At 41.2% G+C, this 15,650-nt stretch overlaps 1 protein-coding gene across 2 annotated transcripts in view; it reads right to left on the reverse strand.

Annotated features, from left to right (window-relative positions):
- Window positions 1–4,742: 4,742 nt before the first annotated feature.
- mamdc2a (MAM domain containing 2a) overlaps window positions 4,743–15,650 on the reverse strand; it is a 31,027-nt gene continuing 20,119 nt past the window's right edge. Inside the window, exons 6-14 of one of the 2 annotated variants that reach the window (XM_074637530.1) lie at window positions 13,540–13,796; window positions 10,018–10,111; window positions 9,645–9,791; window positions 8,785–9,050; window positions 8,515–8,611; window positions 7,119–7,265; window positions 6,558–6,820; window positions 5,581–5,665; window positions 4,743–5,373 (exon numbers count right to left, since the gene is read on the reverse strand). In XM_074637530.1, coding sequence (XP_074493631.1) covers window positions 5,312–5,373; window positions 5,581–5,665; window positions 6,558–6,820; window positions 7,119–7,265; window positions 8,515–8,611; window positions 8,785–9,050; window positions 9,645–9,791; window positions 10,018–10,111; window positions 13,540–13,796 — 1,418 coding nt within the window. In that variant the 3' untranslated portion in view covers window positions 4,743–5,311. Of the gene's footprint in view, window positions 5,374–5,580; window positions 5,666–6,557; window positions 6,821–7,118; window positions 7,266–8,514; window positions 8,612–8,784; window positions 9,051–9,644; window positions 9,792–10,017; window positions 10,112–13,539; window positions 13,797–15,650 lie in introns of those variants that run through there. The other variant, XM_074637531.1, reaches the window with a different exon arrangement.

The raw sequence follows: 15,650 nt of genomic DNA on the forward strand, positions 1-15,650 counted from the left end.
TATTGTTGGTAGCCATGAATTTAGTTTTGGTGTTAAGTAAAACAGAAATGTGAAATATAATTAGAAATCAACATATATCATTAGAAGATTGGAAAGACTCAAGTAGAAACTTTAAGACATCCCAAAATACTGGAGGAGATTTGCCTGGAAAGTGAGCATGAGATGTTTTATCATGCCTTATAAGTATGGCAAATGTTAGCCTTTAGCAAGGACTAGAGGATGTGGGGAACAAGTAGAAAACTATACACACATTCTTTACATGTCCAATATTTATACCCTTTTGGGAAGGGGTTGAGAAAACCCTAAAGTATATTTTTGACTTAAAAGAACCTCTGAAACTGGAAAATATTTAGGGTATTAACGCGGCTACATTTGAAATGCGCATTGTGGTACACTTAAAGCTCATCATTTTCAGTAATGAAGAAAATGAAGAAAATCTTGAATAATAATGATATAATCCGCCTCCGAGCACTCGCTCCAGCCTCGGTTTGGGTCTCATTCACATGAACGGAGGAAGGGAAATAACTCTGGATTCAGCTATTAGTGCATTTTACAACTTTTAGGAGCTAATGATAAGGGCTATTAGAGTGTTCATACTGGGAAGTTGATTCACCACAAAACAATTATCCACTGCGTTACAGACGTCTCTTTCCAAATGTAAGTCTTTGGGAAAAAGTCTATTTGGGCCCAATGGCTAGTACTGCCGTTTGGCCACTACGAAAATTGGCATCAACGACCGGCGTTCTTCCTGTGGGCTTGGCTAAGGAAGGGGTTATGCCAAGGATGCCTCCAGTTTGTCGTCAAGCCATGATTTCAGGCCCGGAAGAGGCTACATTTAGAAATATGCAACATGTACCCACAACACTGGGGAAACAATGGCCTTAAAACTAGATTTTGACACAGTGACCCTCTTCAAGACAGGGCCCCAAGGTCACATAATAAAGCAGGACCCACTTTAAGGCCCTCATCATGTCCGTTTAGTGGTGCATATTCTCAGATGTATTTTCGATTAAATCAGCACAGTAAACGTGGAACTTTTGGGGCCTCCATGGTCTGGGGGCCCTGGGTCAGTTGCCCTCTTTTCTCTGGTTGGTGATCCAGCCATGATTAGCATCTGTAGCTGTACACTCTTCCACCTTAAATTCTGATCAGGACAAAAACAGGATAATAACTATAATACTATGGCACAATACAGACTGAGGGCTGTGAGTCCACTGAGGTTAATTGTGTGGCTCTCAGATCAGAGGAATATATATTCAACCAACAGAGGGTGCTCTTACCTAACAGACAGAAGATGGGGATTCAGTTCCATTACACCTTTAAATGTGGGCGAATCAGTGATCTAGTTAAACAGAGAGAATAGTAGACGGACCTCTGGGTTGTCTGTTTCAAGGTCAGTGTTTGGAACTGTCCTTCATGTGCAGCTCCTGTATATTCTATATTATATTTTGCTCCTTGCATATGTACTGTATGTGTGGCTATTAATCAAACACCTTGCATGTGAAAAAAAAACTTTTTGCTGATGAAATCTTCACTTCACAGCTGAGTTGTGGTTGAACCTATAGTGTCACAGTCCGTCTCTCTGTTCCTCCCTACCGTATTCCTTAATGACATTTCACCTTGACATGACTTACAATTTTTATCTTGAATGTATAGGCAGCACCCAATTCAACTGCTATAATCGTGACATGTTTACAAGTGCTAACAGCTGTTAAAGTCAAATTATTATATCAATAAGAACAATCTCTTGCATTCAGCACCATTTTGTTGTATTTCATGTTGTTATGTTATGTTGTCATAGTCAGGACTGTGTGATGTATGTATGTATAAATACTGACATGGCACATCAGTCCCAGTTAACAATTTAGAATTATTTGCTGATATTTTCTTTTTTCCTTTTTAAATATAGATTTTTGTGATAAAATACGACAGACATGTATGACAAATGTATTCCCACAACTTTATTGAATATCAAACAGTACAAAATCGCTGCAGTACCGCCATGGAAAATTATTCTGTTTATGCTGTTTGCCTTTTCCTTACATGAGGTATACTGTATATCCTGCAAGTAACCTACAGACCTGATGAAAAAGAAGACATGAATGGCAGATAGCAGAAAATAAAAGGCTTAAAGATATGATCTTGTCTGACTGCAGTAACAAGTTCATCATGTATTACATGATAGCGTGATCCATAAGATGCTACTTGGGGAAGGAAGATGGATTTAATCCAAATATAGAAAAAAAGCACACACAAGCAAAACCTGGTTTATTGGTTTGGAAAAAAACTCATTTGGAAGAGGAACTGGAGGTGAACATCAAAAGTATTTATAGCAATGGCGTTCCAAGATCCAAGCAGTTACCTTGGTGAGTAATACATTGTTAAATAATGACTCAAACTATGAGACAACAAATGTTGTATAGTAAACCGAAATGATTCTGTAAGGGAAACAGGTGTGATCTGTTTACTGGTGCCTAACATGGTGGTTCCAGTATCTCAGAAACAATCATGAAGGACTATAATGCACTATTGTGTTTAGGGTGAATAGAATGGTGAGAGAAGCAAGTAGAAAAGCTGACAGGAAAAAAACCTAGTTCCAGACTTCTGAGTCACTGCCCACGTCTCCCCATACAGCCTGGTTAACAGCCTAAACAGGAAGACCAAGGTACATTAACAGCTCAACAGTGGCGTAGCCTACAGAAGGCCTGGACATCCGAATGCACAGCAGAACACTGAAAAGTCTGCAGGTCAGCATGTATCAAACCTCTAAGGTTCCCAGCACCTTATAGAATCCATGCCTTGAAAAGATACTGATAAACAGATGACGGAGGATTTACCAAAAAATATCCGTGAACACCTAAATTGTGACTTAAGACTGAAGCTGGACACAAATCCTTTGTCACAGTGGAACTAACATAAAAAAAATCTTGCATGAAATCTGATGAAAAAATAACCTACACAACCTTATTAGTTATATTCTGAGATGAGATATGTGAGAAATATCAGCACAGTACTGGCTTTCAAACTTGAAGCTTGTCCATGGCGAAGCGCTAAGTGTCCCTAACAAAAGTCCCTTTCCCTGACATCCCATCTCCCTCAATCCATGTGTGAATTCAAACATCGGATACTATAAACAAATATGTACAGAACAGAAGTATACAAACAATAGTGCAATAGTGGAAGCCCAAATAAAAGGATCATTATTGCCTATTCTTAATGTTTTCATGGTGGTGGTGTTGTGTGGATGTGTGCTTTGTTTCCTCCCAGATGGAACAGCAGACAAGGCCCAGCGTCACTATGCACCAAAGTGGCCAAATATTTGTTTCGCCCGTTCTTTTCTTCCATACAGATTTCCATTTCTGAGCCTTAAAGCCCAGTTAGGCTGAGCTGGACCTCCCTGAGCAGAAAAAGTCATCTGATTGTTAAGTCAGTTTCATCTCCCCCTCTTTGGGATGGAATCAACTATTTAGCGTCCAGTTTTTTAAATAACGAGCGCTGTACCATACAGGATGAGGTTGGCAATGTTCTATTTGTGAATAAGAGCCGGATATCTCTTCTTCCTCTGTGCCATAGAGCTCCATTGTTGTCTAAACTATTAAAAACACATCAATGAGTCGCACTCCGTCACTGGGTGACGTGTTCCTTTATTACCATGAACACACACTGTATTTTATTCTTTGTTCTCAGTCCCACATACACTGTCCTGCTGTCCCAAATACTTATAGAGCACTAAATGTGTATTAATCCGCCGTTGAAAATAGTCCCCAACAAATTCGCTATTTCCTCCTGTTTTAGTTTAGTTAAAAACTACAGTGACCAACTGCTTTAGGAAATTACTGAACCTTTTTAAAAAAAATGAAATTATATATCTGTGAGGTTTATTTTACAGGGTAGGGTAGCAGCAAATTATTGAAAGACGGACCAACACATTGTTGGTTTTGGTCTATTCATGGGACTGTTTGACAACAAGAAGAATATAGCACATTACAGTTATATCCTTTAATACAAATTAAATTGAAGTGGGATTGTAACAAAACCCCTTGTAGCTATAGTATGTTATACAACGCTCACAATTAAGCAACTGTAGTATTTGTTCACTGTACGCCGTTTTCAGGTGTAGTTTTGTGCCTCAAACTGTCATGTATAAAATCACTTGAGTGACATCACTTAAAGGTACCCAGTGGAGTCTGCTATGGAGAAATTTCTTTTTCTACGTTTTGTTTGATTTGCATCATTTGCAGATGCCTTCCTGCCAATGGATCCACATTATCCCACTGATCAACAGGTGGCAGTAACACACCAATAAGCACAGCAGTGTGCCAACAAAAGATGAGTAGCTCAGCTTGGGCTTGGAGACGAAGCATTTATAATCAAAGCCTGCATTACAAACTGGGGGGCCTGGAGTTTAAAAGATGTCGCTGTTTACCAGACAGGAAGGGTTTAATGAAAATATACCACTGAGCTGAATTATGGGCACTGTGGGAGTTTGACTCATACTGGACTATGACCATTCTTTTTTTTTAGTCACTTGCAAGCCTTTCAACTTTATGGAATCGCAATATGAAATCACTGGATTACTTTACTTGACTTTAAGTTGTGTCTTATATAGGGCTCTATGTTCACACTGTCAGAATCTGTGTCTTGAGCCCATCTGTATCAAAAATGCCCTTTATTATCCAGGTATCTTGCTAATGGTGTCAAATGTAATGTAGTATGTCACCCCAACGAAAGGACCAAAGAAAGCTACATGTCAGGTTAGTTTTTTAAGCGAGTGTCCTGGCTCATTAGTTTCAACTCAAAAGCAGCTGGGAAAAGACTTCATGGATGTGTTGGTTTATTATATAACAAAAAATGAAAATGGCAGAGCAGTAGTGCTTTGTAACTGAAATAGCTATTTTCATTGACCTACGGCAAATATTTGTGCGACTTTTCGTGCATAGTGTCAACAGGCCTTTACACTGGATTGTGGTTATGTATTTGAGTGTCATGAGATGAGGTGCGATGTTGTGAGATGTAATGTTGTCACAAGGAGAAATCACCAGCACTCGTCAGTGTGTAATCCAATTCCATTATCTTGAACTGTGATCAGAGAAACACTAAGAACTAAAGCACAAACATTGAAATTTGCTGGACTGGGACGTGAAGAAAGACAGCAGAACAGTGTGGTGGAGGTCCTTGCTGCAACATAAGCATTACTCTACAACTTTGTAAATTGTCTTAGTGGATTGTTCACATTCACACTTCTGAAAGCCACCCAGCCCAACTCTGAAAAGACTACCAAGCATTTATACAGAAAGACGTCCCGCCAGCCTCAGTTCTCAATCTCATTGAAATACTCTGAGAAGCCTGAGTATGGAGTGATGTCACCGGGATCTGAAGGAGGACAAGACAACACAGAGATTATAGTTCCTCTCATAAAACAATGCATATATCATTGCTTAAACACTGACATTGTATCAATATCTGTTTCTTGTGTAGTAATATGTCTGCATTAATTTGACTTAGAGGTGACAGTGAGACACAAGTAGAGACACAACACCAGCTGTTTAGAGTGAAATAGGTCTGTTGTATTATACTAACCTTCACATGGTCCCCTTTTAAAATGGATGTCATCAATAGCGATATCACTTCGTAGTGTTGGGCCTCGGATGGCTTCAAATATAATCTGAAGGAAACACAAACACATGTGAAACTGAGTGTGATGTCCACTAACAACCCAGTCGCCAGAAAAAAATGTTGGCATGGTATGTTTCGGCAAACCAAGGATACGTTGAATGTTGACATTGACACATATATATATATATATATATATATTTATATATATTTATATATCTGTAGTAACTTCATCATGCAGGTCACATGTGAAAACATTTTAGAAGGGCTTGGGAAAATAGCATTTTGATACTAAAAAATACGTGCTTCAACCAAAATTTGGGAAGCTACAGAATGATATAAAAACATTAAAATTAATAATAATAATGGACCCGCCCTTTAACTGAGAGTTTTTTTTCTTAATCACAATTAATAATCAGTACAAAGAATTATAAAGGGGTCAAGTGTGAAGACAGATAATCTGCTGCACGAGTGAATCTAACAAAAGATTAGATAGATTCATATATCATTACAGAGGTTAATTTAACGATAAATCTTGATATAGCATATCATCAATAGAGCTGACGTTTTTGAGAAACTATATTGCCCAGCTGTTGCCTTGAGAGCAGACACATACATTTTGATCCGCCATAAAGGTACAAATTAGTTTCTGATAGCTCAAAGTGCTAAATTTGTACCATTATACCAGCCTTGTTTAAACATGTATTATCATTATTTGGGGTACTTAATAACTTCGAAGATACAAACAGAAGGGATATAAAAATAATTTTGAAAGAAATGAGACCATAATGTGCTCTGTACTCTGCCACCTTGTTGTACTATGCAGTCTGAATTAGATTCATTTGATGATGAGTAGAGACAAGGGAAACATTTGTTGGTGTTTTCTCACTATCTGTCTTAAGAGCCAGCAGTTTGTGACTCCTATAATCTACACACTGACGTACCTGGTGCCGCACATCACAGTGGTAGTCCACCATCGCCCTCATCCAGCTGACGCTCTGCTCACCGCGGCGTCTCCACAGCAACGTGTCCTGCTCTCTGCTGCCGCCTTGGCGCAGGAGCACGCTCAGTATGCCGGTGCCGGATCCGTACATGTGGTAGTAGAAGATCAGACACTGAGGGGACGAGGAGCCCCGCAGGTCAGAGGTCAGCAGTCGAGCTTTGTGACCCGGACGCATCAGCGACGCCTCGATGTACATGAAGTAACCTGGAGGAAGCACATGAACAACTCAGTCTCATCTCAGTGGAGACTTGTTAGTACAGCTGTCAAAATACAACACACAAAGAAGAGCAGAATACTGTGTAGAACAAAGCATGCAACAACAACTCCAATATTCAGAATTTAAGCAGAATTATATGAATAGATGATTGTCAAATTCTGCATTCCAACAGTGGGATGATGCATTAATCCTTTCACATCACACACAGGGATCCATGCAGACACCATGTGGGGGGGTATGACCTCTGAATGAATGAATAAAGCAATGAATGAGGAAATGACTCACCCACCCCAGTAGTGTGGTCTCCCCTGGGTCCTGTATAGGAGGTTGGGGTGTGTCCTCGGACTCGCAGCCAGTCGGCTTTGTCTTCTTTCTTATCCTGGATGTAGCCACAGACTCCACTTTCAAAGTTACACTGGCCTGGGAGGGAGCCTGTGGAGCAAACACACACACACACACAGTCAGCACATAAGGCGAGCAAAGACCCTCGAGGCTCGATTTACTGACAGCTCAGCGCAATGTGTGCTGCGGTTTTCATTCATGGAAACACCAGGAACATCCTGCGAGTTAAGGAGTGTTCGTGTGTGGGTTCAGCCCATAGACTATACAGATGGATGACGCGTCTCCCACTGTACAAAAGTGAAGCCAGATTATCCCGGATAGAGAGCTGCCATCTTGAGATTTTGACGCCATTTGGAGCCAGAGTCTGTATAGTAGTGATCGGGGTCAGTGTATCTTTTGGTCATTCGATTTTCCTTTCACAAACGGATATTAAAAAACAAAAAATAAGTGGTTATTTGATTTTTGTTTTAAAATACAAAAATGAATATTGAAATACGAGGTGTTTTTCTTTATCGGGGTCAAAAAGGGGATGAACTAAACGTAAAAAACGGGTTGATTTTCATTTTCTATTTCTAAAAACAAAAAATAAAATCACTAAAAGACAGAAACGAAAAAAACGCCAGTTTTTTCATATTCTACGACCGGAAGTTACCATCTACAAAGTAAGAGCGCGTATGAGGATGGTGATGTGTATGAGAGGGGGAAAAGACATGACTGCAGAAAAACTGAAGTCATGTCTCCTTCCCTGAGACACACTCTTTTATTGTTTCAAAAAACAAAGTTAAACCCAAAGTATCACCGTACTTTTTTTTCTCATACACAGTAGCGTCCTCATACGCGCTCTTATTTTGTAAATGGCAACTTCAGGTTGCAGAATATGAAAAAACAGGCTTTTTTTTTCGTTTCTGTCTTCTAGTGATTTTATTTTTTGTTTTTAGAAATAGAAAATGAAAATCAACCCATTTTTTAAGTTTAGTTCATCCCTTTTTGACCCTGATAAAGAAAAACACCTTGTATTTCGATCAAAAAAATCAAATAACCACTAATTTTTTGTTTTTCAATATCCGTTTGTGAAAGGAAAACCTAATGACCAAAAGATACACTGACCGATCGGGGGCTGGTGACACATGTTCTATTACACAGACTCGTGTCGGTTATGGAATGTTAAAGTTACATCTCTCTCGTACCTATTCCTGAGCCTCCGGCTGTGGGACTACTTCACTCAGAGCAGCTGTCAATCACAACTGTCAGTTTAACGTTTTTGGAACTTTAAAGAGGCTCCTGGCTTATGTCTGACATCATCAATAGTTGTCAGTGTATGTCTCAGTGAGTCTTTTACCTGCTGTGACTTGACAGTCCCCGAGGCTGACAGTGATGTCGTCGATGGCTGCCAGGCCACATTCCCAGAAGTTCTTACATATGCTGACAAACACTACCTGGGAAACAGAGAAAAAGACTGAATACTGCTACCAACCATTTATCCAGTTATCATTCTCATCCATCCATCCATCCATCCATCCATCTGTCTTTCCATTCTTCCATTCAGGCCTTCTATCGGTCATTCAAAAGCATCACTTTCCACATGCGTCACCCATCTACTGCTTCATACCTTGGACAGCATGGGCTTCATGTAGGTGATCTCCACCTGGGTCCATACAGCCCTGGTGGTGTCATGCAGGCTCCACACCTTCTCCTGGGCCACGTTGTTCTCGTCATAAATGTAAAGAACCAGAGCATTGTCTGCTTTCCTAAATCCATGAAGCAGGTAGTAGAACCTCAGGCAGTATTTGTGGTTCCCTGGTAAAAAGGGACCATGAAGCCGACCCACATAGCCGGGCCTCGAAGAGAAATGAGTGTTTGCCAGAAGGAAACAGCCTGAGAAAGAGAAGACAAAGAGCATTATTAAGAACAAAGCTGGTAGTGTTCAACGACAATGTGTTTAACTACAATGGTACACGGTGCAAAGTAAAGCTGTACTAAGAGTGGAACAATTTCACAAAATTCACATTTCAGTACAACACTGTGATGTTACATATGATGTAATGTATGCTGTCCCCGATTTGGGGGCGAGTTCCTGGAGTTGAATTAGGACACTGCTCAGGAGATGATACCAAATCCAAGTTCCAGCTACTTTCGACGACAGTGCTGAGCAGATGTGTCGTCACATCCTGACATCCCGCACATTCTCACCGCACAGCCTTCCTTTATAAATACCAGTATATGTGTGAGGAAAAGATGTACGCATGTATTTTGTGTGTGAAAACTCTACAAAGTGGTTTGTTGTGCTGGATGTTGCTTTGGGCCACCCGGCGTGGGCCATCAAAGCAAATATATCAACTCCACTTCTTCCATGATTGTGTGTCCCACAACTGCTCAACCCACTCTCCAACCAAATAGACCATAAAAATGACATATTGGTGTATCATCATGTAATAGGTGTTGGAGTCTGTGGTGCAGTGTGTGACTTACCTGATCCCGTGGTATGGTCTCCTATCCTGTAGGCATTAGGCTTCACTGAAACTCTGCTCCACTCTTTAGTCTCCGTTCTCTCATGATAGTACAGACACAGCCCATTCTCAAAGTCACAGTTGGCTATGGAGGGGTCAACGGTTGGCTCTGGAACACAAAATGCAGCATCTCCAATGTGAACGGAGCCTTGACAACAGAGGTCAGTGATGTGAATAGTGTGTATCCTTCAAGTAACATAGAAACCAGGGGTTCGGCTTAGGATGTTATTGCAGAGAATAAGAGTGTTTTCTGATCATCGCTGCATCACTGCTGTATTTGAAAAATGATTTTGCAGTTAAATGACCATTGATCATTTAAAGATCCCTAAAGTTACCTGTGTCAGTGTGGCAGAACTCAGGAGAAAAGGAGATGTCATCTATGGCCACGTACCCACCTCTGGCACTGTTAAAAGCCACCTCAAACACCACCTGGTAATACACACAGACATAAGCAGCAACCATTAACAGATGGGAAACCAGCAATGTATGACTTAGACTCTAAGTCATACATTGCTCATTACCCATCATACATTGCTCATTACTCATCTACCCATATAAGTCTTAAACCTGAGAACATGCTCTGTGAATTGTCATAAAGAAATGTTGTGAACGCATGACATATACTGATAGAGAAGACAGCTATAGAAGCCAGACAGTGACATCAGTGTAGGGTAAATTGAGGAACATGTGTTAGTCAACAGAGTGCTGCTTGATGGAAAAGCTCTGTACGACTCTTGGCTCGACTGGACAGATGAACTGACCCAGTTAGTAATGTTACGCAAGCTTCTTTCCACAGCGACAGCAGCAGGCTGTGGGAGTCTTTCTGGCTGAAAGCACAAGGAAAGGAAACCGTGGAGTCATAGAGAAGAATATACATTTGACAGTGCAGTGGAAAGTCACAGAGGAGCGAGTGTATGTGAGTGTGTCTGTCCACTCAGCTGCACACAACATAATGAGACCGTAAAGTACTGTATTCTTTTTTCTTTCATGATATTTGGAAAAATAGGATCTTTCTGTAGCATGAAATTAAAAAAAAACAAATTGGACTATTAACATAAACATTTGAAATAAGTTCATTACAAAGAAAGAGAGTAAAAACCAGCTCATTCACAGTTACAGCTTAAAGCTGCTGAAATGAGAGAGGGCTTCCAGCAAAGGGGTTACCCTACAACTAGGGTTGAATAATTAATCTTTTTTTGTTATATCAAAATTGTGATTTGACAAAGTGCAAATCATTTTTAAAAGGGTCTAAACTGTCGGAGGTGAAAGATTTAGCCGCAATCATGGCGTTCTCATCTCTAATGACAACTGTCATCAGCAACTTTACTCATCTATAGTTAATGTTAGTCCTAACCATAACCATAACCGCTAACTTCATCCAGGATTAACAAATCAATCCTCAAACTGCTTTCAAACCAAACTAGCTGGATGAGAATAAACAGGATTATTTTAGCCTGATAACGGCATTTTAGCCTGAAGTAGTTAATAGTAGATAATAGTTCCTCCTGCCAGATAATAGTTCCTCCTGCCAAGATTAAGGGAGAATTAGTTGAGCGGGTCTCAAGTTATAAATACCTTGGAGTTGAAATCAATGACCACTTAAAATTCAGTGTATGTCCACAAAGTAAGTCTAATAAACTACAACAGAGGCCGTTCTTTCTTAGGTAATTGTATTCTTCAAATGTTTTACAATACTGTTCTGCAGAGCGTTCTGTCTTTCGGTCTGATTTGCACCTTTGGTAATATGCTTGCTCAAGATCATGTCAAACTGCAGCGCCTGATCAAGACAGCAAGCAGGATCATTGGGATCGATCAGGTGTCTGCAGCACAGCTGTATAGGGACCTTATTCTAAAAAAAGCAGATTAGATCCTCAACGATCCTACTCATCCTCTCCATCAGAAACTCAAAAGGAGTAGCAAATCAAATAGCAGATTCCTGCAGAAAAAAATTAGAACAACGAGGTATAGCAAATCTTTTGTGCCGACGGCAATTAGACTCCTAAACGAGAGGTAAATAGGCTGTAGCCCATCCTATACTGTATACTGTTTTGGACGGTGTTTCTCTGTATACTAAGACTTTCGGATTGCACTTTGTATAGAGTTTATATTTTATATTGTGGAGGGTGTATTTTTTTGTACTGGCGGTATTGTATCGGATGTTCTGCTAGTGTGTGTGTGTGTGTGTGTGTGTGTGTGTGTGTGTGTGTGTGTGTGTGTGCTGGAGGGGGGGAGTGTGCATGGGACTGCGCTGTGCGCAGGATCCTGGGAAGTGTGTGAGGTTTTTATATGTTGTTTTTATGAGACGTGTATATGACCACATAAATTTCCCCTCGTGGGATAATAAAGTTGACCTTTGACCTTTGAGTTGGGCCACATTTGAAGGACTCTAGTCCACCGGGTTCAATTCCAGCCTTTGGATATTTGATGCATGTCATACCACTCACTCTCCCCTCACTCCACTCTGCCTCTATTCTGTCAAATAAAGGTGTAAAAAACAAATCTTAAAAAAAAAGAAGAGCAATAGGGCTGCCACCCTGTGGGATAGGCATTAACCCTAACCCGGGTGCATTTGCTGGGCGGAAGGCAAAGGCGGGGACCTGGGCCTGCTGACCCCAAGCATCGCTGACAGGAACTTCATCTCTGGCGGAGAAAGAACCAGAGCTAGTGTGGGAGGTCGAGCGAGACTAGTCTCTCCTTTTCTGGACTTACCCAGGGTGAGAGGCACCGGGTGGGTGTGGGGATACTCATGAAGTATCGGTATTGGTTGTGCCCTGGCGGAGGAGGCTGCCTGACAGATCTGGTAAACCCAAACGTGTAGTGAGGTGTGAACTGGGAACATCTGGCTGAGGCCCCTGTTCACGAGGTCTTTAACTCTCACTTCCGGAAGATTTCTCATGCACTCCGGGGGAAGGTGGGGACGTGGAATCCAAGTGGGCCATGTTGGAGTGCCTCCATTGTGGAGGCGGCTGCTAGGAGTTGTGGCAACACCAGCGGTGAAGGAGGCCGTCAAGCTGAAGAAGTAGGCATTTTGGGCTTGGTTGGCCCAGCAGCAGACAAGAACTGGGAGGCCAGAAGGGCTGTGGCTTCTGTGGTCACTAAAGCAAAATCTTGGGTGTGGGAGGGGTCTAGTGAAGTAATGGAGAAGGATTTTCAGTGGGCCTCAAGGAAGGAAACACAGTTTTTCATGGTGGAAAAACATGGAACCTGGTCTCTAAACCCTGTTAGGGTCATCAGTTGGTCTCAGTCTGCACTTGCATAATACATCGGCATCTACACCAGACTGTGCAGGACCAGGGAAAGGAGACTCATTAGTGACTCGCAATAGTGGAGTTTTTCAGCTGCTGCAATCAGACAAATTCCTCCACAATCAAAACAGTTCGATTAGCAACTTGAGATGTGAGACTGGAGTTAGAGTTGAGAGACGACGTGTACGACCGGATTGTTGCACAAGTAGCCAGTTTAAAAGCTCATTCTAAACCAATAAAAAGCAAAATCATCGTCAAACGATAGCCAATGGGTTCCCAGATTGCATTTCGGTCCATGTGTTCTCTCCACACGGATTGTTTACCTGCATTCAACCAAAGTCTGCTTGAATGTGATCGGTCAATACTACTCGGACTACAAACGGAAAACCGGAATGCTTCCGATGCCAAAGTCTTGTCCCTTTGCCTTCAAATGATGCATATAACTGACAGAACTAATCTAAAAAGCTTCAAAAATAAAACTCAATTTGCAGTAAGATGGAATTAACCTTTAAAAAAACCCATACAGCCATTTTCCACAGCAGACCACAGTTGCTGTTTTTTATAATTATAGGTCTAGTCGCTAGCGTCGTGAATAGTAGCTCCAGTACTGACCTCCAGGGGGTGTGGGGCCTTGATATCAACGTAGACCAGACTCCAGCCAGCGGTAGCATACACCCCTGGCCTCCAGATCTCCTCATAGTGGCCCAGTTGGTCTCTGGTGAAAAGTGAAAAGATGTTTCCCCTCTCCTGGTCTCGGTGGTAGTAGAAGGACAGGCAGCCGGCCATGGGCACCGTGGTCATGGGTGAGGTCAGCTTGGCTACTTCCTGGAAGTGCTTGGCGTACACAGAGTCCACATACATGTAGTGGCCTGGAGCAGTGGAAGATATAGATGAGTTGAAGGTACACAGTTATGGGCTCATTTATTGGTTTTACGAGTAACCATAAGACATTTACTAGTGGATTTTTACGCAGAATCACGTATAATGATTTATTCATACCCACCTCCATCAGTGCTTGGAAATGAAACAGATGTTTTTTCTTGACAGACTACAATGAGCATTGACTATGTCATTGCTTTTAAACATATAAAGCAGAGATGGATAACCACGAGGTCCAAACAATAGTATATAATAGTTCATTTCATTGGCCAGCACACCGTCCTGATTACAGATTCTGTCTCCAGAACCATTAATCCATGTAAACTGGCTGTCAAACTACAGAGCCTTTATATGCAGCTGGATCCAGGATGTTTTAAACTGATAGACCATGAACTGTTATCTACACAGATTGTGTCATGATTTAGAATTGTAATGGGATTTTGCCTGGTTCAAGTTCAAGTTGATTTACACCACAACACTATAAAATTCATTGAAGACAACACTTCGTTTTCTAAGAAATTAAAATTAAGCATCTTACAGAGAAGTCCTAAATGTCGACACAAACCACATACTACAGAAAAAAACTTTAAAACCCACAATTCCAGGATCACAACAATGCTGCAGTGCTGGAAAATGTGGATAAACTTAAGATATGACATTGTATGCAAAACTTTTTGTTCTTTTATCTTAATTTTGTCCATGATGCAAACCTGTTTCACTGCACAAACTTGTCGAATGTTGATAAGCGCCACCTTTTCATGTTTGTGACATTTGATTGTTAGCACAACTGATGAACCCAAATTGCTGGATAAGGCTACAGTGCCTGTTCTGCTCCATTTGTGGGCAGTGGCAACCACTTTATATAGAAAACATAAGGACAGCAAACAGCAAAACTGGCACCATTTTTTAAGTATTTGTTGCATTAGTGATATTTAAATATTGCCGTTACAATCTGAACTGGAACCAGACAATGCTGCATGTGACAACGCTGCACGTGCGTTGCTTCTCAAGCTCCTGCCGAAATAAAGACATGCAGGTGCGCTGTTATGATGTAACCATGAGTCTAAAGTATGGCGTCAAAATTGTTCCTATGCTTCCTCATATCATGAGCAAAATGAACACTGTGACTGCCGGTCTGTCAGATGCAGCGGTCAGACCACAGTACTGCACAATAATAACCGGTTGGGAGCTGCAGACGTAAACAGCTAACCACACTAGTGACAAATGTGAGCTGTATATTTAGCCATATTTTGGCAGAAATATGTGTTTGGAGAGTTCGGAACATACTAATCATAGAAACAGACAGAGGAGAAGTGATTTGTGCTGCAGTAATGTTTTAAAATGTTTCTATGGACAACTTGATACTTCTTTTTTGCAGTAAAACTGGGCTGCTCTTGGAATCCATTGGAAGTTATGGATGCAGGTTATGAATGTTACTATATACTGTATATATATACACACACACCAACTGCGCTGGTGCAATAAACCTGCACATGCACAGTTCTGGACGTGCATTTGCACTCATGAATTCAGACCATAGACTGTATGTAAAGATGGACGACATGACAGTTCCCTTAAAGCAGTGGTCTCAAACTCAATTTACCTGGGGGCCGCTGGAGGCAGAGTCTGGGTGAGGCTGGGCCGCATCAGGTATTCCACAAAAAAAGCTTTGTTAAAAAAAAAACAATCTTCTCAAACGTCATTATTAACAGTTCTTTAACTTGAATGGGTTCTTCTGAACATGGCCTATTGCGTCTCCCACTTTTCCTGAAATTGTCTGTGCTCGTCACCAACCTTTCTCTTCACTGCAGGCTTTGAAAAAGACATGATTGGGGCTGTGTGAC

Source organism: Sebastes fasciatus, chromosome 6 (assembly GCF_043250625.1).
Source record: "Sebastes fasciatus isolate fSebFas1 chromosome 6, fSebFas1.pri, whole genome shotgun sequence".
Lineage (NCBI taxonomy): Eukaryota > Metazoa > Chordata > Actinopteri > Perciformes > Sebastidae > Sebastes > Sebastes fasciatus.